The 26,403-nt window shown below is 42.8% G+C and overlaps 1 protein-coding gene across 3 annotated transcripts; it reads right to left on the reverse strand.

Annotated features, from left to right (window-relative positions):
* Positions 1 to 8,729: 8,729 nt before the first annotated feature.
* Positions 8,730 to 21,956, reverse strand: LOC147624051 (uncharacterized). Of its 3 annotated transcripts, XM_086820718.1 has the most exons (8): positions 21,708 to 21,952; positions 21,414 to 21,593; positions 21,233 to 21,299; positions 21,028 to 21,122; positions 20,788 to 20,931; positions 9,553 to 9,694; positions 9,328 to 9,456; positions 8,730 to 9,186 (listed from the first exon to the last, which is right to left on the reverse strand). In XM_086820718.1, the coding sequence occupies exons 1-8, from the start codon at positions 21,745 to 21,747 to the stop codon at positions 8,814 to 8,816; spliced, it is 1,170 nt and encodes a 389-aa protein (XP_086676844.1). In that variant the 5' UTR covers positions 21,748 to 21,952; the 3' UTR covers positions 8,730 to 8,813. The 3 variants fall into 3 exon arrangements, with proteins under 3 accessions (XP_086676844.1, XP_086676841.1, XP_086676842.1); XM_086820715.1 differs by having other exon boundaries at positions 20,788 to 21,122; positions 21,708 to 21,956; XM_086820716.1 differs by having other exon boundaries at positions 20,788 to 21,122; positions 21,414 to 21,590.
* Between the last annotated feature and the right edge of the window lie 4,447 nt (positions 21,957 to 26,403).

A 26,403-nucleotide genomic window follows, 5' to 3' on the forward strand; every position in this document is an offset into this window, starting at 1 on the left:
TTGCTGAAATAAAGAATAAGAAGTAACTCCATGAGCACATCATAAGGGAAAGGCTCGAGAGAGGCAATATGTCTTAGGAGAATCCCTGATGGGAGGATACTCCAAGAGAATGCCTTTAGAATGGGCATGGGTGTGCCATACAAATCTAACCTAGCTTATAACTGACCACATTATCCTACATGGGTATGGATCATGAGTCGATCAATTTAATATGCCATCTCTAAGGCCTACATTGAAAGGATAAATGGGAGCCACGAGAGTAATCCTCTCAGCCCCCCAATCGCTATAACCATGGATGAATACTTGGCATGCAAGCCGGAAGCTTGGGATAAAGTCCGTTAATGGATGAAAGAAAAGCTTAAACCGATTGGAGAAATCAAGGAGACCGACCAAGCTAAAATAGATAACCCACGACAGACATTCAAGGATGTATCAATCAGTCTGGTTGGGGAGTACCATAAAGGAGATAATATGAATGCCACCATTCCAATCAAATTAGGAGGAGTAACAACCACTACAATCCTTTAGGGGAAGTAGGAGTGAGCATTGATACCAAAGACATGTGGAAAAGATGGTGAAGCAAGCCCCTTAAAAGAGCCAAAATAGTCCCCTCAAGCTAGCAGATAGAAACTTAGGAACCCCTATGAGGTAACATCATGTGGCATGACCTATGAGCATACATTTATACTGTTATTAACTTTATGATGTAATATTGGGAAGACCATTCAAGAACCAATTGTCAATGATTTAATGATTGGGTTTATGATGTCATTTACCTCCATCAAGAGGGAAATACCATCAAGGTTAACCTGGAAGACCATAAGTACAAAGAAGTCACCAGAATGCCTATCTGATGACTTGGGGTCAGATACGATGGCACGCTTAGACTTAATACATATGCACCACTTCAATGGACAAAGTGGTCGAAGATGCGAGTCAAAAGATGAAGCTTCCATAGCTTCACTACCAAACCCTGAAGAGGAGGAAAACTAGATGTACTTGCTATAGCCATAATGTGGATGTATGTCCTACACCCGTAGGAACATAGTTTTGGGATAAGAATGGTAGAGACATTATTTTAGTTAGGATTGTGACCCTAGTGCTTCCAAAAATAGAGACACCAACTTCGCCAACGAAGGAGGAATTAAAAATGAGGAATTGTTTTCCAAAAAACCAAAAACTATACCAAGCCTCACCACCAAAAAGGGAAAAACCCAACCAAGAGTATCCTATGATGGACTGGAAAATCTAAAACAAGTAGATTTGGGGAGGAACCCGAATTGGTGTTGGTAGTAACCACTAACTTAACCTAAGAAGAGGAGATAGAACTTGTAGCTATTTTTAAGGAATATAGATATGTGTTCACTTGGAGATATACAAACTTGAAAGGAGTCCCCCCAGAGCTTTGTTAGCACATGATTCCTTTAGTGGATAGTGCTAGTCTGGTCAATTAAAGACCATACACATATAATGAGACATATGCCAAGGCAATCAAAGATGAAGTCGATAGACTTATATATTCGTGTTAAATTTATGAGATTGAGCACATAGATTAGTTGTCACTAGTCATGATTGTGCCTAAGAAAAATTGTAAGATTAGTTTGTGTATTAACTTGAAAAAATTAAATGCAACCATGGGGTAAGAAATCTTTATCCACTTCCATACATTGAACATGTTCTTAAAAGAGTGGCAAGAAAAGAAGCCTATGACTTCTTAGATGGATTTTTTGGGTATAACCAAGTATCCATATGACCAACACAAGATAGCATTCGCTCTACTAAATGGGGAGCATCTTTATACAAAGTAATGTTGTTTAGTTAACCAACATGTGAGCTACATTTCAAAGACTTATGTACATAGTGCACAAGGATTTTGTAAGGAAGTTCTTAGAGATCTTTATATGGACGATCTCTACGAGAACGCAGAGTTGAGATGAGAGCACATACCCCATCTAAGGCTAGTGTTGGAAAGATACCGATGATAAAGATTGTGCTTGAACCCTGAAAGTTGCAAGTTCATGGTGAGACAGGGTGCAATCCTAGGTCACATGGTGTCAAAAAATAAAATATCCATAGATGAAGGAAAGATCTGAGTGATCGTAGAAAACGAAAGAACCAAAACACCAAAAGAAGTCCAAAGATTCATGGTTCACATAGGGTATTATATATAGACGCTTTATATGTATATATATAGAAAATTTTCTACACCGCTATATGCCATGTTGGTATGTTTTGTGTGGATTGATGAGTGGTCATTTTATAAGCTTAAGGAGGCCTTGATAAAAATACTAAGATTCTTAGAGAGCCAAGGTGGGATCTCATCTTCCATGTACACATAGATCCATCAGCTTACATGTACACATAGATCCATAGTAATGGTTTATGAAATAAAGACATTTTTCCATTATCTTTTAGGGTGAACAAATTTATATTTTTTATAGACCATTAGGCTTTGCTTTACCTTGTGAACAAACCATGCACCACAGGGCAAATTACATGATGGTTATTACTTCTTCTTGAGTATTCTTTCACGGTGTCAGTTCACAAAGAAACATCTCATATTAGAGCTAATCACCTGTCTAGAATTTCCAACGCGGAGGGACAAACATGGTTTTAGGACGATCTTGTAGATGCGTCCCTATTTCAAATAACCTTGCTTACAAGGTGGAGTTATGAGATTGCTAATTATTTGGTCACTAGACTTCCCTTATATGCTTGCCTTAGATGAGACCATGTCTGCGAGACGAGAAGGAATGCTACTTAAGTGAAGGTAGCAGTCTTGTACACCCTCGTTTTTAAATACCTATATAGAAGAGGAAAAGATGATGTCTTAAGACTCTACGTTTACAAGACGACAAGTATATTGATATTCTAGAACAAGCTCACACAAGAGTCACTACTAGAGGGCACATCAAAGAAGACACCATAGCAAGAAAATTCCTATATGTAGGAGTATGGTGGCCTACACTCTTTGGTGATGCAATATCCATATCCAAGTGCTCCACCAACTGACAAATCTCAAGCTGACTGTATATTTTCTCGACTTCTTTCTCAACCCCTAGAATTTCCCACTAACACTCTCGCCCCCGAGGAGTTGCCGCCGCCCGACACATAACCCGTCTCCACCACGGCCAACTCAAGAGGTTAGTTACACTCTACCACAAGATTCACTTGATCCATTTACTGATGATTCTATTCTTGAGTCCCTATCTGCTCTACAGAGTACGAAGGTTTCATAAGAGCCAAGAATCCTCTACTCAAGACAAAGCTTATGTTCAAGGTGTTAATGCAAATAACACCCTTTGAACCGACTCGACGGATTCTACCCGAAGCTTATTCAGATGTCACACCAACGAAGCAGTTGTATGTACCATACCCTCTCCGAGCACCAAGACCAGAATTAAAAGAGCTATTGCCTTTGGCTAGAGAGGACACGTTATGGTCCAATGTGGCACGACACACAAAGCTGGCAAACCCACATTTGGTAGATCTGCTGGAAATAAGGATTGTTACATTTATGATCAGTTTTACTACTTCCGCCCGGCGGAGGAAGGCTAATCCAGTCTGTTGAAATTTGAGCATAATGATGAGCTATGGTGGATCAAACACTAGAATCAACATCATTAACAAAGTGATTAGCAAATGATTAAGACGTAATTAGTGAATAATTAGCAAATAGATTAATGTAGGCATGGATACTCAAAAACCAGCAAATTCTCATTAGGGCTATGCCTCAATTTATAGAGTTTACATCAAGCATCTAATCCCATTGATTTCTCCATGATTCACTCCCAGAATATCTCCACCTTTTGCCTGATTCTCTCCACCTCTTCTCTTTTCCCTGAATATCTCCCAGAATATCTCCACACTCCTAAATTCTCTCATGCTACCCTTTATTCTCTCCCAGTAGATTCTTCTCACCTTTTCACAGGTTCTTTCACATTTACACATCCTCTTTTACAGCCTCTATCCAAGAGCTTGTTCCCACACACACCCTATTCACTTGTATTTTCAACACCTCCCCTCAAGTGAATAATCCTAGCACACCTGGACCCTGTATCAAGTTTCCCTCTTACTTGATAGCCCGCGACCAGTGCCTCAAGTCCCTAAACTCCATAGTCCTTGACACTCTCTCTCTCAATGTGTCCAAGGCTACTATAAGTGCCCGCGACCTTGACTAAAGTGCTCACACATACATCTACCACGTGGCCTACATCATCGGTGACTCAGAGGTGGTTTTACTTTATTGGGGCAGGTTACATTGGGTTGTGGGGTCTCTCTCTCAGAGATTTTCACATGGCTCCTCACTCTTTGGAGCCTCACATCTTCTCTTGTCTTCAGTCTTCTTGTCATGGCAGCATCTCTCCACGCGTCTGTCTCTTCTTTCAGTCTTCTTGGGGCAGCTTCTCTTCTTGTGGCAGCTTCTCTTCTCGTGTCCATGTCTTCCTTCAGATCTTCTTCTCGGTGTGGATCCTCTTCTTAGAAAGAGATATTCTTCTTCTTTCATGGCTGGGGTCATGAGCTCGTCCGTCAGGTCATTTTGCTCCATGTGAGCAACATGTTTCAATGTTTTGCTGACAGTTCCTTTGGGTTTTTGATGTTTATCTTTTGTCATTGTGCAATGCAAACCCAAATTTATGCGGGAGGTCTTACCTCTTTCCTTAATCTGGACAAGGGCAGTGTCTGTTCCCATTTTTACACTGATGCAATGTGCCCAATACATAATGCGTATAGCATTCATTCTTATGCACATTCCAAATGCAACTCTAGCTGTGAATAATCTTGATTTTGAGTGAGATTTACAGGCATTAACCAAGGGTTAAATGCAAAATGATGATTTTCACAAATTTATCAGCACAATTTTACCAGAAATTACATTAAAGGGTAACCAATTTGTACGGGATGGTTGGAGTATCAAACCAACTCCGATTTGCAATCTGAAGCTTTAGGGATCTGTATCAGATACCTAATGGTTAATTTGAACCCTCAATTGCACCAAAATACAGTGATTAGCATTGATTAATCACTGATTAGCATTGCAGAAAACAGAGTATGCGGGGAGTCCAGATCTGGTGCCTTCCACTTCAAATGAGCTCAAATGCTTTCAAAGGCATCAATAGCAATGAGTCTAGTAGAGGATTAAGCCAAGAAACACAAGATTTAACCAAATATTGAAAGCTTAATCTCTGTTTTACCAAAGTCACCTGCAGATTTGATGAAGAGCTTGGATCTCACTGTAGACTTGATGAAATTGAATTCTGTCTTCACCAGCTTGTAGAGCATGCTTGAAAACCCCCGGGGCTAAGAGGAATTGAAGCAAGTTGACTTGATGAGCACAAGATCTGCAAATCTATCAGAAAAAACTGCGCTGAATGAAATCGTGATTTCTCCTCAACGCTTTCGTGTTTTTCTGCGCCGTTTGGATGGGCTTATAGCCAAGTGTGTTAGGTAGCTATGGTTAGAAGCTTTTGCCCTAATTTGATGTGTGCATGGTGAATGGAGTCCTCCACTGGCTGGGGGTGAAGGGGGAAGTGAAAATCTCACTAAAAATTTGATTTTTTGCTAATTTTTTTTACTAATCCTAATTAATTAACTAATGGGCTCATAAACCTAATTGATTCTAGGCATGGCTCTGATACCATGTTGAAATTTGAGCATAATGATGAGCTATGGTGGATCAAACACTAGAATCAACATCATTAACAAAGTGATTAGCAAATGATTAAGACGTAATTAGTGAATAATTAGCAAATAGATTAATGTAGGCATGGATACTTAAAAACCAGCAAATTCTCATTAGGGCTATGCCTCAATTTATAGAGTTTACATCAAGCATCTAATCCCATTGATTTCTCCATGATTCACTCCCAGAATATCTCCACCTTTTGCCTGATTCTCTCCACCTCTTCTCTTTTCCCTGAATATCTCCCAGAATATCTCCACACTCCTAAATTCTCTCATGCTACCCTTTATTCTCTCCCAGTAGATTCTTCTCACCTTTTCACAGGTTCTTTCACATTGAAACATCCTCTTTTACAGCCTCTATCCAAGAGCTTGTTCCCACACACACCCTATTCACTTGTATTTTCAACACAGTCCACACAAGAGGGGGTTATACAGCGATTATCACAGATGATGCTAACCCCAAACTGGAAGATTTTGGTATACAGTCGAATTGGAGGAAAGAGTACCTTACAATTCCAGAATATAGCCATCAATTATGTGTGCACCACTAACACAGAGAGTAGATCCTTTGTACATGCCACTGAAGAGAAGGTGGACACCATTGGAGTTTCAAGACGCAAAGCAAAGAGATTCACATGTCTGCTACAACTTCCCCGTATTTATGCCAGCAACATTTACAGATATAGGAGAGCAAAGAAAGCAAATGCTGAATTGGATACATGCATGGCGCCGTATTCCAAACCCAGCAATTGTAGCCAGTGTTTGATTCTTGAAACTACTTGTGGTCCTGATAGATCAACCCAAAGAAAGATATGATGGATATGGTGTTGATCAACTGGCAATTCAACATCAATCAAGGACCAAGTGACAGAGACATGATGTCATATTATCATCGCCTAAGGTGTCTACCATCATATATGCATGTCACATTCGAGGATATGGTCGACACTGGGTTCTGGAGATCACACACTGCATTCCGAAGAACCCTGAAAAAGCTTAAGTTGCACCGGAACTTCTATCATCACAAGTTCAACAACCAGGTCTTTTGACCTCCGCAACAACAAGTTTTGAGGACAAAACCTGGGGATGTTAATCCCATTTTGGATTAACAAATATGCTCCTCCATTTGAGGACATTAATAAGTGTCATGCGCAAAGGCACTATAAAAGTTGTACATTATCAAATATTGGCCACCCAAGGCCTTAGTTAACTAAGTTTTGTACGTCCAAGTGTTTAAGGCATTTTCTCATAATGAATGGACACAATCTCCCTTTGTGCTATGAGAGTTCTTGATTTTGTCTTAAGAGAGAGCATTCTAGCACTTGTGCCTTCTCTATACTTATATGTTGTATGCTTGTATTGAGAAGTGAGAGAGAGAGAGAGTGATTGCCTTGTGTGGTGGTGTGAGCGACTCTACGATGGCAGCATGGAGATGGAGCTTGAAACATTGGAGCTTCTCAAGTGAGCTTGGAGACCTCAAGGGACACAAGTTCGAAGCACTGGTAAGTGCCCTACGACAGTTGTGTTCTATTTCTCTCTCCAAATGCATTGAGTTCCCTCTTGGAGGTGTGGTAACCCATAACACAATTGAGTTAGAGAAGTCTTCGTGTGCTAGAAAAGTATACATACACAAGCACACCTTCCATCTATTGCCCATGCACATCACCTACATATTTCACTACAAGCATCTCAATTTTTATTTTTATTTTTTCACTTTTCGATAAAAGCTTCACCACTGACTTGCGTGATGGGAGAACGCAATCACCATTAGGAAGAAGGGTATATTAACCACTCCATTGATTAACATGGTTTCGATTGTCCAACCTGTCAAAAGACGGTTGGCCATCTTACCAACACAAGCAAACACGTATCTTTGTAAGAGGACGCTAGAATATATATAAAGCAACGTTACCCTGCACTTAATGTCAAATAAAGAAAGTCTACAGACTTCGTGTATATAGTTGCTTAAGATTAGTAATAGAGGTTGAACCATATTTAAGTTTGACCAACCTATTGTAAAAACTAGTCTTTTATATTTAAGTCATTTTCAACAATAAGCAAGCACAGTCATTTTCAACAATAAGCAAGCACAGTCATTTCCTTGTAATAGTTTTCTTGTGAGCTCTCCTTCTTCCCTCTTCTTACTTGCTTACATGCCATTGAATCATGCTTGCTTGATGGATGCATGTTAGATAGGCTTGATTGAAGATTTTCTTCTTGCATTAGGCTCTTCTTCTTCGAAGCCCCACCTTTTATATGAGAGAACCATCACGAAAGACCATCTCTCCTTACCTCCATCTAAGCATTGAGAGCTCTTCCTTTATCCTTTTGGCAAAGAGCATTTCGATGTGACAACAGAGTGAGGACACAACAGACAAGCTAGCGCACCCACAATGAAAAGTTGCATTTGCAACTCGAAGACCAAACCCACCAACGACACGTGCTTCATTACAACTAAGATAAGCTCTTTATTTGAACAATAATTGATATCAAAAAGATGATGTTAACCCATTTATGACTTAACAATGACCAATAAGCACAACAAACACATAAATAAAATAAAGAATCAAGATATGAAACGATAGTATCCATTTCAACTACTGAAACGGATGTCCATAATGGTCTGACAGAATGCTTTCGATGATTTTCGCTCCAAGAGCGTGTAGCAACAAGCTAGGATGAATTTCTTAACGATGTACTTAATGGATGCATTACTATATTAAAGCATTGTATAAGCAATTGATCATTTATGAGTCATAAAGGCTTGATCAACCATACTTTAAGAGTATGGACACATATTTCTTGTATATAAGTCAACTTTTCTCATAATACAAATATACTCTCATTGTATAATTAAGTCTTGCTCGTGCTAATCATATTTATAATTACATTCTAGTGAGCTTGTGTGAGGAGGGGGGACGAGAACCGATAACCTACTGCGAGAGTGTGAAACACTTGTAATAGAAGGGAAACAACAAAAATGAAGATTAGAGCTCTTGGAGCACGACTGCAGTCGAATGAATTCCCTATAATCATGCACACAATTTTCTTAATTACTACCGAATTTATTAATGAGAAAAAATATCCGTTTTGAAAATCCTAATTACCTCGATTCATTCCTGGGAATTTTAAATGCAGATTCCACAACAGCAAAACCAACACTTCCTTGCTGGATAGTCTTTCACATAAATCTCCTTGCGCAGATCAATGATGTAGAACTTGAATGACTTGTTTCTGTCAGCCATGACCACTCTAGTAACGGGCACCAAACTTATTTGGTGCCTTTCACAAATAATCCGGGCGGTGTGTGGAATAGAAATGCGTTCTGCAATGATGGACTCCGAAAATCTACTTAGGCTATTTGAGCTTAGAAAGTAGGCAGGTTCACATTGATAGCTCTGGCTCTGATAAAATTGAACTCCTTTTGCTCTCTGGAAAACCTCATCAGGAACAGACATGGCATTTTTCGTTGCACAAACACGTTTAAGCACAATTGTCTTCCTGCATACATCAAGTGTGGCATCATAACATGACACTTTTCTTCATATATACCATGTTAAGTTGCAACAAATTGAGGAGTTACATACATATTAACATGCATGCATCGACGTCTTAAGGAGTTTCTATAGCCATAGATCTTACCATCTCACCAAAAGGACCTTTCTATGAAGTATAGCACCTGCTCCACAACACCTTGCACACCTTATTCGACCTTGGGAGCCACAGCTTGAGCAAGCAATCTTCTTCTCCTTTTCTTTACAATTCTTGCAACTGCCAAGCAAATAAAGCTTAACTTTTAAAACAAACAACTCAAATATTCTAAATATTCGACCCAAATATCAAACCTCAAAAAAAAAAAAACATTACACAGTATCTGAACCATCCATATGCACAATAACGCCTCTTCCACTGCACATAGAGCATACAACCATCCGGTCTGCTACACGATGTCTCGACTCCATTTTTGGTTTGCATCTAGAACAAGGCAGGTCACCACACCCTGAACAATCTGAGACATTCAAAAAGTGTCTTTATTAATACTTTCCATCACCAGCAAGTCAACCTTGGTTGAGATCTCCCTACCTTTTGGTTTGAGATCTCCCTTTGTATGATTTTATATTACTTAATAGAAGTCTCTTTATAACAATAAAATACTTGTATGATTTTATATTACTTAATAGAAGTCTCTTTATAATAATAAAATACTTGGCACAACAAGCATATGTCACTAAGTTATGCTGCAAGCCAAACCTCTGCAGCTACAGTTGATGAAGAAAAGAATGATCCTTGATTAGGTCCTAGGATGTTAAAATCACTGCTTCACCCTCATGGCATATGCATGTGAGACGTGAAGCATAAGGAATCCCATGTTGCTTATCTTTGAATAGGACGCTGGGGTGTCACTATAAACATTCTGCCTGGATCATCCATACTTCAATCAGGTCTCTCAAATGCATCATCCCTAGCATGGATGAATGTGTAGTACTACTGCGAAGCTGAGAGATTAGGTGAGTGTTGGCATCTTCTGAGCCCTACTTCATAAAGGGAAAAGCAACTACCCATCCTCCTCCATAAAATTTACCTGTTTATGGTTGGTTTGGGCCTCCAAGAATGCATTGATCTTTGGAGATTCGGGAGCCCAAGGACTGTGGACAGCAAAGCGTTGAAGCCAGTCCCCAAAGTTTCATACAGATCAATAGTTGGACATCTAAAACAGTATCCATTTTGCTACAAAGAATCCTCCATTGTGTCCCTTAATGGGAGTTCTTTAACCTTTCCCATGGTTGCAGACAGTAAGAGAACAAAGAAAGTTTGCCCTATTTGGAGGCCTTTTGGGGGTGAATTTGGAGCCAAAATCTGGCAACGATGAATCCAATTTTTGGGGCCAAAAAGAGGCCGGTAACTATGTTGCCCTCCACCAAGCGACCTCACGTCAAATCACTCAACCTGTGTGTCATGTGCACAGTGTGTATCTACCGTGTGCTACACGCACGCAAGACTAGTTTCGAGGCTTGGGGAAGCTTGGAACTAGGCAGGCTGATTGACGAGCTGAGTTAGGGAAATACTAACGGGCGGGCACCCAAGTATGGACGGGCGGGCGCCCAAGTGTGGACGCCCGATGACCAGCGAAGAGCCTATAAAAGGGTGGCCAAGGTTAGTTATTGGGATATAGAGAGTCTCGCGAGTTTGTGAGAGCTCTATGGTCTTGGAGCCTGGATCTAGTGCAGACGTGCACCTGCTTTACGCAGTCGAGGCCGGCAGCAATCTCGAGGCCCGCGAGGGCAGCTTCGTGGCGGTATGGGACGTCACGAGGAGGAGATTGGTCGGTACGTCATCCTAGTTAGCTCAGCTCGTGGCTCGGTGGGGACAACCAAGACTGTGGGCTTGCCCACGGCTGTCATGGTTGGGAGGTGAGTCAAGCCTGCACCCCCTTGCTTGTTTATTCGTTTGTTTGCAGGTTTCGAGTCTCGAACCAAGATTGATCACGAGGAGATCCGTGGGGATTTAACAGTGGTATCAGAGCATACCTCGTGAACGAGCAAGTCGGTAGGTAGAGAAGAGGAGGTCCAAGAAAGGTAAGTGTTAAAAAGCTTGCTGTTTTTTCTGTGCAGGTTGAAGAAAGGTATGTGTTAAAAAGCTTGCTGTTTTTTCTGTGCATACTGCAGTTTTCAGATTTAGTATGTGTTTTTTCTTCATCAAAGAAACCCATGTTGATGGGAGGTGGTAGTCTAAGTAGGGTCTTTTTGCTTGGCAAAGAAGAGGTCTGAATCGTTGTGCAGTCGCATGTACTGTAGTGAGAGAAAAAAAAGAAAAAAAAAAGCAAGTTTGCTTTTCGTTGAACACATGAGCGAGAGAGCACGTGTGAGAAGGTGGATATGCGGGCAGGTTTGTGCGCTGGCGAGTGTTGCACGCGATGGCTACAGGCGGCCAGGCTTGCAGCCGGCCAAGTAAGCGCAAGCGCCCAAGGCTGGGTAAGCAGGCGGCCTAGCCCTGCGCAGCCAGGCCAGGCGGCGCCTAGGCCAAGCAAGCGCCCAGCCCAGGCCAGGCCGACATGGCCACGCTGCCATGAAGCCCAGGCCCACGCGGACTGTTGCAGGCGCAGGATAGCGTGTCAGCAGCCGTCGACGGGCGATCAGGCGCCGGCACCGTCCACGGGCGATCAGGCGCCGGCAGTGGTTGGCGACGGCTGCATGGCGACGTCAGCAGACGGCAGCTCCACCGGCGGGCTAATCCAGGAGAGGGAAAAAAAACACAAGTAAAGCTTACGTTTTTTTAAAAGCTTTCGTTTTTTTTTAGTTAAATTTTTTTTTGAAAGTTTTAAAAGATCCCTCCTCCAAGGTTTCCAAGGTGTTTTATTTTTTTAAAAGAAAATAGAATATATATATATATATATATATATATATATATATATATATATATATATATATATATATATATATATATATTCAAGAAAAAAAAAACACAAAAGCAAAGCAAAAGCTAAGCCTAGCTTTTGGAGATTTTTGGCTTTTGGGAAACCTTTATAAACCCCCTCAAGAGGGCTTCTTGCCTCACACCTCTCAAGTTTTCAAGCTCTCAAGCTCTCAAGTTCACTCGCACTTTTGTTGTGCAAAGATCGAATTTTCTCTCCACGTACCCTCTTCACGATGTCGACCCAAGAATCGGAGTTGGAGCCCCTTGTGGAACGCGAAGGCTTGCCGGCTACGGAAGGTACCGATGCAGATCGTTTTGACGATTTTGTGTCAAAATCAGATTTCCAAGAGTTCAAAGTAGCTCTCGAAGCTTCTTCGACGAAACGTCAGGCACAAATCGCAGCCCAGATGCAAGCTTTGCAGAACTCCATCACTCTATTGACCACTACCCTCTCTACTTTCTCGGGTATGGATACCTTGGCTTCAGCTTTAGGCCCCAACATTACTCCGGAACCGTTCAGAAGCGAGCAAAAGCAGCGCACCAAGGAGATCGTGGACACGATCCAGTTAGCAGCAAGTTTCTTGTCCGGCAAAGCTTTGCTTTGGTGGAAGGAACTCAACCCTAAGCCAACGACTTGGACACAATTCGAAGACGTCTTCAAGAAGGAATTCCTCAAGAAAGAGGATGACTATGATGTTGTTGCCCGGTTTTCAGCTTTGACCACGACCTCGCAGCACCTCACTTATGAGGTCGACCTCCAGAAGTTTCGTGACTTGCAGATGAAAGCTACAAAGATGGATCCCACTACTCTTTTGGGGTTTTTCGTAGCTGGTTTACTCGACTCGTACCGATTACAGGTTAAAAATAACAAATGTAAAACATTGGACGAGGCCATTCATTCAGCTCGTATCTATGATGATACAATGGTCTCTTCCAAGTCGAAACCCGTTACCGAGCAGGGGAACAAGCATAAAAGAAAGTTCTCCGCACCTATGGCTAACACGACAGAAGGAAAGTCTTCGGACCAACCTTCGAAGAATTCAAGTTCAACACCAGCGAAGAAGAAACGACTCCTTAGGGCTTTGAAGCTCAAGAAGGAAGGACGTTGTTTTATCTGCGAAGAAAAAGGACACATGCATAACGAGTGCCCAAAGCAAAAGGGTACCAAGACAAACGCAAGACCCCAAGCCAAAGGCAGCTAACCAGTTGTCTTTGACAGGTACGTCAATTACTGTACTTTCTCGCCCTAGTACTTGTTCTGATTGTCTGTTCAATTCTAAAGTATTTGACTTGCATGATCTTCTCCGAGTTTATGGAGAAGTGAATGGCCATAAGATTCACATTCTTCTAGACCCTGGCAGCTCACACAACTTTGTTAACTACAAACTTGTGCAGAAATTGAGTCTTGATACGACACCCAGTGATCATACCTATGAGGTACGCCTACCTGCGGGAAGGCAAGTTTGGGAACGAAAGGTGGAGATGCTTCCAATCCAGATTCAAGACTACAAAGATACTCTAAAATTGAGTGGTTTAAGACTCTTCAAGTCCACATAGATTGGTCTAGTCATATTTTTTCTTTTCAGCATAAGGACACCAAGTATAGTATTTTAGGTGATTATATTCATCCCTCTCAGGGACCTCTTGTAAATACACTTGATTTTGGAAATATAATGGATTCTTCTTTGTATACCGCTTTCCATTGTGTATTGATTCCACTTTCTTCCTTTCTCATCCCTTCCATGGATGTAAATGAATTGAGTGTGTTTGAAAGCAAAGAATTACAGAAGATACTTGATTCGTTTCAAGATGTATTTCCTAAGGAACTGCCATCGGGTTTACCACCTGAACGGGCAGTAGATCATCGTATTGACTTGATCCCTGGTGCTCATCCTATCAGTATTCCACCTTATAGGATGAGCCAAGCTGAGGAAGATGAGTTGGCTAAACAACTCGAAGATTATTTGAGGATGGGCCAGATCCGTCCAAGTAAATCACCTTGGGATGCACCTGTGTTGCTTAGGAGAAAGAAGGACAATACCTGGAGGATGTGTATAGATTACAAGAGATTGAACAAGATGACCATTAAGAACCGTTATCCTCTCCCTGGATCAGATGACCTGATTGACCGGTTAGCAGAAGCGAAATATTTCACAAAGATAGATTTACGTACTAGCTATCACCAGATACGTATTCATGAAAGGCATGTCGAAAGAACCGCCTTTCGGACTAGGTATGGCCATTACGAGTTTCTCGTATTACCTTTTGGGTTAACCAATGCTCCAACCACTTTCCAGCAAATGATGAACGATCTTTTCGTGAACATTTGGGGAAATTTGTGGTGCTGTTCCTAGATGATATTTTGATATATAGTCGTACTCTTGAGGATCATGTCAGACACCTCATGATTGTCTTATCTATTTTAAGACAGAATCGACTATATATGCTAAGATAAGTAAATGTGAGTTCTTTATGACCGACATCATTTACTTGGGACACAAGATCACTAGAGATGGATTGAGCATTGACTATGACTGAGTTCAGAAGGTTCTGGACTGGCCTATACCGCGAACAGTGAAACAACTTCGTTCTTTTCTCGGTTTTGTTGTTTTTCTTCGGAAATCTGTACGGGAGTACTCTCAGCTCACACTACCGATGACCAACTTATTGAAAGGTCGTGGACGTAAGTCAAATCAGCCTATCACTTGGAATAACGATTTGGATATGGCCTTCAGACTTTTGAGAGATAAAGTCAAGGAAGCACCTATCTTAGCATTGCCTGATCCTAGTCGGCCTTATGTTCTTGAAACTGATGCCAGTGACTATGCTATGGGGGCTGCTTTATTTCAAGATGGTAGACCGGTTGCTTTTGAAAGTAAAAAGCTAGACGACACTCAATCTCGCTGGCCAACCCTTGAGAAGGCTGATACCAATGTCACATACGGAAGGGCTGAAAGAAGACTCCCAGAGCTTCTGCATGTGTGCATAGGGCTGAAAGAAAACTCCTAGAGCTTCCACATGTGACATTGGTATCAGAGCTTCAGGCTGATTCTGAGATATTGTTTCTGCCCATGTCCGACCAACACATACATCGCGCATGGATGAAACCATCGCCCATGTCTCTTTTTGGTGGTGTGGTGACTAGGCAACATTGTATCAACATCAAGCTCAGGTATACTAAGTGCTGTTGGTGTCCCACAAGAAGTGCACAGGTCCAAGGAGAGAAACGCAGCATGTGTCAAGACCCCGAGAAGCTAGTTGGTGGTGTCAAGCAAAACCCAAGGGGAGGGTTTCATGAGAGTTGGTGGCCAGTTGAGGCTGCCCCATAAGCTTTTATGGAGCACTCCAAGGGATGAAGTTCATTCAAGGGCCTCGCTTGATGAACTGTAGCAACGCCGCGGCAGAGTTGCCATTGGAGATAACTCTATTGTCCCCAATCTTGGCGAAGGGACAATGCCCCTCATTCCGGATGGCAATGGAGGGAAGTACACCTCGAGAGTGCTATATGTGCCAGATTTAGGATTTCATCTCCTTTTTGTACATGAGATTTGCAAATTGGGCACTAAGGTGGAATTTATGGAGGACTCTGTGATCATTCGGGACCTATGGCAAGGCATATCGGAGTGGTTGCGTACCACGACATCATCTCAAGAGAACCCATGCGTCAATTATGCACTGATGTCACGCATCCAGAAGGACTTGAAACCCACTCATATTGGGGGGAAACTTTCCAAACTGGCTTGGAAGCAAGCCAGTTTGGGAAGTTTCCATGGCTTGGAAGCAAGCCATGGAAGCAGAGCTTGACTCTATTGAACAGAATCAGACTTGGGAGGAGCTGGTTCTGTCATGTGCATGCTTGCCCATGTACATTCTCAGAGCTAATCCAGAAGGGACAGCCAAGAAAAACAGATTAGAGCTAGGACTTGGAGCACAAGGTGCAGATGAGGTAGTAGCTTGGACTTGGAGCCAAGGCTTGGATTTTGCATTGGAAGGCATGGATGATGCGATGTCGGCTGAACCAAGTAGGAACACAAGAGCTGTCGGCTACTTACAGAAGTGGTCGACTGGACCAGATCAAAGGCAGCTGGATCAGATCAGAGGGGCGCTGCGTTTTATTGATTAAATACCAAGACTGCTGGCCGACTGCTAGTCGGCCAGTTCTCCAAGGAGTCCAAAGGCCTATAAATAGGCAAGGATGCTCATCATCGTATTCATTCATTCCTTTATGGAATGGATTAATGACCTCTTTGGCATGCTATCTCAAGAGGACAAGCTCAATGGGGATAACTACCCTATGTGGGCTTATATGATGCGTCATGTATTGGTTGCCAAGAATGTATAGCTATATGTGGATGGCACTGAGAAGCGTCCTCTAGCACCTGCTCCAACGGAAGGTGAAGTGATTCCCGCTCACCCTCCTACAAGTCCACCTCCTTGTTCTCCTCCTAAGCAACAGCATACTTGGGATGCTAGGGATGCTCAGGCCCATGCGTTGATTGCTCTCTCGTGCCGCAAGCATATCATTCCGCACATTCGTTCTTGCACCACTGCAAAGGGTGCTTGGGATACCTTGGCGACGTTGTATTCAAGTCGCAATGAGGCTCGTGTAGCTTACCTTCAGGGCAAGCTTGAGACTGACCGCATGCTTGACGGTGACTCTATCGATCAATACCTTACGCATGTGAAAGACCTACGAGAGCAACTCATTAACATTGATGAGGTCTTGACAGATGGCTATCTTGTTCAGACAGTTTTGCATATGGGAGCACTTGGCTTCTTTGTATAACAGGGTGTCACCCATGAAACGGATATCCTTGGAAGTGCAGATGCAGGTTATGAACCCTGCAAAGCCTTCGACGATGCGGGAACACATTAACAAGCTACAGGCCCTTCAGCAGGAAGTCCTTCAAGCTGGGAAAGAGATATCATCCGAAGATATGGCCATCACGTTACTTTCCCACTTGCCTGGTCAGTATTCTGCTTTCTATTCCTCGTTGATCACGAGTGGCAGGCTCAGCACCATAACTTGGGAGGAGCTTGTGCCAATGGTCTTGGACCAGGAGGAACGTTTCACGAACCCTCCTCACGGCAGAGGTTCAGAGGCCTTAATTGGCCAACGGTCGAAAGGCCATAATACCAACAAGGACAAAGGGAAGGCTTCACCGGAGAAGTCTTCTAAGAAGAAGCCTGATCCAGAACGAGAGAAGCTGAAGGCCGAAAGATCGTGTAATGATTGTGGCGAGAAAGGCCACTACTGGAGGAAGTGCCCTAAGCGGACAGGGAAGAGTGCTGATTCCTCAGCCTCAGCTGCGAAGACTCCGGCATTTGTGCACTTAGAGATGGTGGACTCCGATGCTTCATCATCTTCGAGCGAGGAGGCAGTTGGCTTCACCGCGAAGGATACCCGGGAATGGATTCTCGACAGTGGTGCTTCCAGGCACATGACTCCATCCCGTGACTTCTTTCTGGATCTGAAACGGCAGTCAGGTCGTATCTTTATCAGCGATAACTCCACCATTCCGATACATAGCGAGGGCCGGATGGAGATTATTCCCGACGGCAAGGGGGGCAAGCATGCTTCCCGTGTTCTTTATGTCCCTGCTCTGGGTTTTCATCTTCTGTTAGTGCATGAGGTATGCAAGACTGGCTTTCGGGTGGAATTTGAGGAGCATTCCGTTGCTCTAAGGGACCGTGAGACAGGCAAAGTTGTTTGGGAAGGCGGTGTGGAGAATGGCATCTACAAGCTCTCTGCACTCTCCTCATTGACAGGCTCTCAGGTCGGAGATTTGTGGCACTTTCGTTTTGGCCACTTAAATGTGGATGCTTTGCGGCGCGCCTTCCGGGACCAAATGGTGGTTGGCTTGCCAGATGTTGGTAATAGGCAAGGACGCTGCAGTTCTTGCATACGTGGAAAGCAGCACAGGGAATCCTTTCCGAAGCAGGCTCCCAGGCGGGCTTCGAAACCATTGGAGTTGATTCACACTGACTTGTGTGGACCACAACAGATACCATCCTTGGGAGGATCTCTCTACTTCATGCTGCTTGTTGATGATTGTACCAGATTCACGTGGGTCTACTTTCTTTCCCAGAAGGACCAGGCTTTTGCTCGGTTCAAGGATTGGCACGTGATGGTGGAGAAAGAGTCTGGATTTCAGGTCAAGACTCTCAGGGCTGACAAAGGAGGTGAATTCTCCTCGACTGTATTTTTCCGGTTTTGTGCAAATCATGGCATCAAGAGGGAATTGGCCAATACCGGATCGCCTTCGGAGAATGGAGTTGTTGAACGTAAGAACAGGACTGTGGTAGAGATGGCGAGGACCATGCTGGAGCATCGTGATCTTCCTCGTCCACTTTGGGATGAGGCTGTGGCAACGACTGTCCATGCCATTAACCGCTCTCCGACGACTTCTGTACCCCATATGACTCCATTTGAGGCATATTTTGGCAGGAAACCCAATGTCTCGCACTTCCGTGTCTTTGGGAGTGACGCGTATGTACATATTCCGAAGAAGCAGAGGGGGAAGCTTGACTCCAAGTCCCGCAAGCTGGTATTTGTGGGGTATAACTCTCTTTCCAAGGGATACAGGTTGTATGATCCAGAGAGGAACGAGATTGTTGTCAGCCGGGATGTGGTCTTTGACGAGCATGTTCCAGCATCCACTGTCGAGGAGCCGCCACTTCTTGGAGATCCAGAAGAGTCTGATGATGATTCCCATTCTATCACTCCAGTTGATCCACCTCAGTCATCACAGGAGGTTGAGCCCGCAGCTGGAGTTGAGCCCCCGCGACCACAGGAGGCTCCACGATCTGTTCGAGTACCTAGGTGGTTGTTAGACACCCTTCGGGAGTCAGGTGTCACGGAGCTACCCTCCGAGTGGACCACAGAGGACGGCCCTCGAAGATCACATCAAGTCCGAGATAAAAGCAACACAGCGGAGCTTCTTCAGGTGAACTATGCCTTGATGTCTCGTATCATACGAGACAAAGAGCCCACTTCTGTAAAGGAAGCCCTTTCACAGGATACTTGGAGGAAAGCCATGCAGGTGGAACTTGATGCCATCGAGAAGAACAACACTTGGGAGTTGGTACCGAGGCCGTCGAAGCGGTCAATCATTGGTGTCAAATGGGTCTTTAAGACCAAATACGCGTCTAATGGGTCGGTGGACAAACACAAAGCCAGGCTTGTGGCTAAAGGTTATGCTCAGCGGCCAGGCATCGACTACGAGGATACCTTTGCACCGACAGCGCAGATGACCACGATTCGGACCGTTCTTGCCCTTGCTTCTTCTCAGAGGTGGCCCGTGTACCAGATGGATGTAAAATCTGCGTTCCTTAATGGTGACCTGCAGGAGGAGGTGTACGTTGAGCAGCCTCCAGGCTTTATTGTTCCAGGATCGGAAGGGATAGTTTACAGGTTACGTAAGGCCTTGTATGGTCTTAAGCAGGCTCCCAGGGCTTGGAATCAGAAGATTGATTCCTTCTTTATTCGGACTGGATTTCAGAGATCGGTTGCAGATCCGAACCTGTATCTCTTTCGGGAACGCGGCATGGTCACACTTATCATCCTTTATGTGGATGATCTCATTCTCACCGGCGGTCATGTGGAGCACATTGGAGTGACGAAGGCTGCCTTGTCAAAGGAGTTTGAGATGACCGACTTAGGCTTACTCCACTTCTCCGCATTCCAACGTGCCCGATGCCCCCGGCCCCACCAGACGTTGACGACGATCCCCTCATCAGCTCCAAATCCACAACATGCTATATCACCATCAATCTACCTATCCACGTGACGTAGCTGAGGGAGACTTCTTGGCCATACTCATTAGCCCCATTCTTGATATTTTGGGGGGTGGGGATTGATGCTCCTCTCATGGTTCATGTTCCTTGTATTCCATCATGAGATTTCCATGGAGAGTTTTGTATCACTCCAGTGAGATAGTTTTGATTGGTTCCATTTTATTTTCCATTCCATGATGAGATATGCCATGGACATTATTGTATCACTTTGGTCTCATAGGTCCATTGGGGCTTTAGTAGACTATGCCACACAGAGGTTGAGATGGAGGAGCATTACATATGCCACTGCTCAGTATACTATGAGATCCACGGGAGGTTTCATTGTCTATTTCGTGAGGGATTCCATCCATGAGCTACTCTAGACCTACCGGCGACCGCGCCCGAGAGGAGTTACCTCGGACCGAGCCTCTGCACTCCAACGTGCCCAACACCCTCGGTCCCCCCGTCAGCCACCACAATCACCTCATCAGCTCCAGATCCAGGACATGCTCCACCGCCATCAAGCTACCTTTCCACGTGACATAGCTGAGGGAGACCTCTCAGGCATACTCATCCGCCCCATGCTTGATATTTTAGAGAGTGGTATACCATCTACTCGGAGCTGATGTTGCTCTCATGTTTCTATGTTCTTAGTATTCCATGATGAGTTTCCATGGACAGTTTTGTATCACCCCAATGAGACAGCTATGTTTATGTTTTCTTTCTATTTTATTTTCCATTCCATGATGAGATATGCCATAGACATTATTGTATCACTTTGGTCTCATAGGCCCATTGGGTCTTTAGTAGACGCTTAATATATCTTTTTCTCTCTCTCTCTCTCTCTCTCTCTCTCTCTCTCTCTCTCTCTCACACACACACACACACGTAACGGTTCTTATAGGAACATACCTTCACACTTTTTTACAACTTCTGAATGTGGAATCTTTTTTCGAGCCTCTTTTCCAGAGACAAAGAGTAGAGGAATTTCTGCTTTCATATCTATCTCCCATGTGTCCGGTATTCTACCCTTGTCTTTACCATCAATATTGCCTCCTGCATAAGGTTCGACTTCATTGACCACATTCCTTTCTTCAATGAATGTTTCAAGTGTGCCAACATAAGAATTGCAATCCTCTACTCTCTGAATACCCCATCTTCTAGCTGGCTTCCATCCCCAACAGCAGTGGTGTCCAACATGATCAACAAGAAGGTCTCTGATCTCCTCTTCTTCTAGGGCCAGGACTCTGGAATGGCCAATATATTAAGTGTATAAATCCCCCCCAATGTGAAAGGGCAGATTTGCACAAGCATCAGAAAGATCATCATTATCAAAAACAAAGGGTATATACAAAACCTTTTCTGAACCTCATTGAAAAGGTTTTGGCTATGGTTTTGCAATCTAGTCTGAGACTCGCTTTTTGCTGCCAGCCATAAGAGATTTAGCATATTGGAATACATTGTATTGCAATATGAGATGTATGAAGTTTGCAAGAAGATTGTGTATGCATCTGCAGATATGGGATATGGAGACGTACGCTGGGAAGTGGTAAAAGAACCATGCATCCATACATGAGATGGATGAGTGAATGCAGCTGCTCGGATTTCGCTGCCGGTGACAGTGACCGCAGTTTTGGCTTCAACAGCACCCAGTTTGCGGAGAGAGGTGTCTACACAATCACTCTGGACCAACTCTGGAAGATGGCCCTCCCTCTCTGCTGCTGACCCTCAAAGGAAATATAGAAGTCTATGTGTTACATCAGCATATACTTCATGTAGAATTTGAGCAATGCAAATGAACATGAATGGATGTGAGAGGTCAGAATATATACCCGAAGAGCCAAGGAGGGGCTGCCGTTGGTCGTCCGCCATAGCCAGAGCTTGATGAATTAGAGAGCGAGAGAGGGAGAAATTGTTTCAGATTCCAATTTGTCCCAACAACACAAGCTGCCGATCCCACGTCTCAATCGACGATTGTTAGGTAACTTGTGTACAAACAACACGCGCAATGCGCTGCCAGTCAGTGGTGCAGGCCGAGCCCTTTCCCGCCTTCTCTCCCAATTTGCAACTTTTTATTGCCTTATTACCCTTCTTTCTCACACTTTTATTGCCTTATTTTTAAAATATGGTTGCCTTCTGATTTATCATAGTATGCACCCTTATTTTTAAAATATGGTGGCTTTTGTCATCTCATCGCACCCTTTTTTCTTTTGGAGACGGATGGCTATTAAAGGATTTAGGAGTTCGGTTTTTGGTTTTTAAGAGAGAGAGAGAGAGAGGAGCGGGAACATGGCATTTTACTTCACGTGTGCATGGTCAAGCGAGTGGGGCACGTGGTTGGCGTATGTCTTGCATGTAAGACGTCGAGCCTTAGTTATGGGCGAGACGTGGGTGTAGGGGCGAGTGTGACTTGGACGCATGAGGAGGTTTGCAGCTCGGGAGACTGGAACCAAGATGATTCTGAAGCCATGACGCGCTCCCTCGAGAAGGAAGGTGATACCTCGGATGTGAAGAGGATGTATCCAGATTGGGTAGCTGTTAGACTACGCGCTAGACTTCTTCCAGATCAGCTAGCCAAAGCCAAGGTATGTGCAAGGGTCTCTGCCGAGTTGGTAAGAAGACAGATTAACTTGTTCTCATTATGCAACGCAATATTATTATGTCCGGGCAGATGGCTTGCAAGAAGATATCTTTCATGAAAAAGGTGGTTTCGCAGATGTTTTATCTTGGGAGGGATTTTTTTAATGTTTTATTCACAAAAGGACATACAGTTTCTGATCTCTTTGCAAGGGCGCCTCTGTTCATGGGTCCTAAGTTAGTGCAATACCTTTTGATCCTCTGTTTGATATTATCATTACAGGATATAAAAGACACACCTCTTTCACATGTGGTCACAATTCATTATTACACCTGTTAATGCTGCCGAGGCTTCTACACAACAGTAGAGGAACTAGCACTTTGATGTTCGCTTCTTGGAACGCCAAGGACTACTGACGTGGTGGTAAGACAAGACACTCCTACAAAGCATACATTTTGTAAGTGCATGCACCACACATATACATTACATTATCATTACTAATAAGTAAAATCATACCTTGCAAATTCATTTGGATTGGGGTCAGGTCACCCAGGCTAGGTGGATTAATATGTCGCAATGGTGCATTTGGCACTTCACATCTTGCCAAGCTTATCTGGATCCATAACTTAATGTACGTTAGTATCCAAACAATGTAACAATCATATCAATGATACACAAGTAAAAGAGTGCCCTGCCTGTGTTGCTACATGACCCACTTCTTCAACTTTTGGGGTTGCCTCGATATTGCGAGTGCTGTCATTAGAATCGCTTTCGTCATATTCTAATGGAGAGGTATCACAGTCGTCCTCTTTCTGTAGCGCCTTTCTTTTATCTTTCCCTTCGTTGCATCCTTCTTTGGCACTTTTGCCCCTTCATCGTCATCATCCTCTTCATCTTCATCATCTCCTTCATCTTTCATAAGACCTTTGCCCTTGCCTTGAACATGTGATTTGTCACGTAAACTTTTAGGCTTCACAATAGAATTCACAATTCGAAAAGATATAAGAAAAAATAAATAAATAAACTGAAATATCTAATTGTATAGTTCATACCATGGTTGATTGCTTCGCTTTACAAACCCGAGTATACATCTCCTTCTCACTCTTGGGAAATTTGCCACTTGGAAAGTCTAGTTACAATGGGCATCTCTTATATATCTTAAAGGTCTCGAAGTTGTTGTTGTGTATACATAGTACTCTCATGTTTTGGATTGTGCCAATCTTTTAAGATTACAAGCACATCTACAATATATCTCTCCTCATGGCACTTTACAAATCCATCTACACATTATTATTTCCATTCAGTTTATAAGAGTACAACTAAGTAGTAAGTAAGCTTTATACAATGTTACACACCTAAACACAGTACGCTTGGTAGCCTTGAGAGACAACAGCAGGGTTTGAAGCTACCACACCTTGTTTCTTTAGGGATCCCACCATTTCCTCAAATAGCTTCCCAAAATAGAATCTCTTAAGATCGGCAAGGTCCTCGAGGAATCTATTTTGGAAAATTATCTTGTACTTTTCTGATATTTTTGCAAGGATTGCTACACCCTATGCTCCAATCTTGTGCCATATGACCTCTTCGAAGCCAATCCCCAAATAAACTTGCATTTGATGCGTTGCCATTGAAATTGTTATTCAAACAAAATAGAGTGCTTTGTATATATCAAGAAGATAGGAAAAGTAATTATTACTTACTTTTAGGAATTTGTGAATCCTTCAACCTTTACAAATTGCCATCAATCAAAATATCCAAAATATGTGCTTTGTGGTCATTTAGCAACAAGCTAGATGCCAAGCTGTATAGCCTAAACAATCTGGTTTCTCATCCCCATTAACTTGCACTAGTCGTCTACAACACAACACCAAAATTAAACTGCAACATTAAAACCATAAAATGTTGTTGCCTTACGAAATAAACAGAAGAAAGAGTGTAAGATTTCTTACTCAAAGAAACCTTCCCTTGTGCAGGGTTTGCAATCACCGCCAATCGACCTGTAGCATGCCTCCACTTTCTTTCATCTTTATAAAATGCAATTCTCCATTTCTCTTCGAACTCATTGCAGGCAAGCTATCTACTAGGGGGTCAATATCTCGAGTGGCTACAATTTACCTGGAATACTATTTGGAAAAGTTTCAAAAGCTCATAATTATACTAGGATGGGCGACTCTTTTTTTTATATGTCGAGGCATGCTTGTCCATCCATGCCTTATTCATCTCTCTAGTGTGCTTCACAATTGTTTCTTTGTTTGCCAGTCCAAGCGCCCTAATGAGGCACACTTTGTCCACAAGAGACGAAGAAACATAGCCCACTTCATTCATCCTATGGAAAAAAAATAAGGTTATGATGAAAGATTGAAACATAATACGTCGAACATCATTCTAAATTCAAAGAGACTTAAGACATATATTCTCTTACCTATTCAAGTGAGCTATCACTGCTGTGAGATTTTGCATGCTTTGGATGTGGGGTTTCCTTTGATGTGTTTGCAACAATCTAAACACATCGACATATATAAGAGAAATTGCTCTTTAAAAAGAGCATAATTGGAAAGGTGGAGAGAGATAAAATAACACTTACGCAATCTCTGGCTAGCCACATAATGATGTAGCCTTTGGTTTAATTTAACTTGTCGATATCACCATCTTTGAGAAGAAAAGGAAGTGGTACTTCTCCCACTTCAACATCTTGTATCAGCACGGCAACATGACCAAGCGACAAACCAATTCCATTGACAGTATCCACAGTGGGATCTACATGCAAAACGGTCCCAGTAGCTGCCTTGGTATCGTTGAACATCAAGGACACTCGTGTCCCTCTTTGGAATTGGGGAGACGCAATGTAAAAAAGAGGATGAGCAAGTAGCACTAGAGAGAAGAGATAAATTGCCGAATACAATCACTTGGAAGGAGATTGAACAAGGAAGAAAGAGTCCTAAAAGATTGAACAAGGAAGAAAGAGTCCTAAAAGATATAAGAGAAGAGGTAATATAAATAGAGCAAAAAAGCAATAGATATAAATAGAGGGATAAATATAAATAGATAGAAAAGGCAATAGATATAAATAGGCATAGAGATGACATTGATGACATCGGACCACATAACTCTAAATAAAATCTTTCATTTTTAGCCAGTAAAATGTCCTTCTAACCAAAGCCAAGGTTTGTTGTATGCCACGATGTCCTGCCGATGGTGCATCACTCACTCAAAGAGGATCCTGAGTCTAATTTTCGGCACATCTGGCATGCAAACCTTATCATTTTGGAATAAGAGACCATTCCGAATAAAAAATTGGTTGGCTTTTCCTTGATTCACCAGGTTTTGATTTACCTCAGAGTTGGACCTTGATTCTACCAAATTCTTATAATTTTCAAAGAAAATATCTATACTACATTTTCCCCTTAGTGAATCATACAAGTCAAAAATAATTTATGTGAATCTAAGTTCATTAACTTCACCAATTCGACTCAACACATCAACAATGCAATTCAAGCTACCTTTCTTGTATTTAATCATGAAATCAAAGTCCTGCATCAACTTAGCCCATCTCGCCTTTCTACCTTTCAAGTCCGGTTGATCACAAATGCACTGCAAAGACTGCTGATCTGTCAAGACCATAAACTGAGACCCGTAGAGATATTGTCTCCATGCCTTTAAAGTATAAACGATCGCATACAACTCTTTCTCCTGAACTAGGTACCTAGTATGTGCATCATTGAGTTTCTTACTCTCGAAGGCCACATGCTTCCCATCCTGAAACAAAGCTGCACCTATCGCAAAATCCCTAGCATCAGTCTCAATGATGTAGGGCCTAAACAGGAGCATCTCGAACTTTATTTTTGAAAGTATTGAAAGTTCCCTGTAGCTTCTCATTCCACTCAATCGGAGAATTAAACTTTTTATTTTTACCCTTAAGAAGGTTGGTAAAAGGCAATGTCAACTTCGAA

The sequence above is a fragment of the Cibotium barometz genome, chromosome 26 (assembly GCF_041138505.1).
Source record: "Cibotium barometz isolate CiBa-2024 chromosome 26, ASM4113850v1, whole genome shotgun sequence".
Lineage (NCBI taxonomy): Eukaryota > Viridiplantae > Streptophyta > Polypodiopsida > Cyatheales > Cibotiaceae > Cibotium > Cibotium barometz.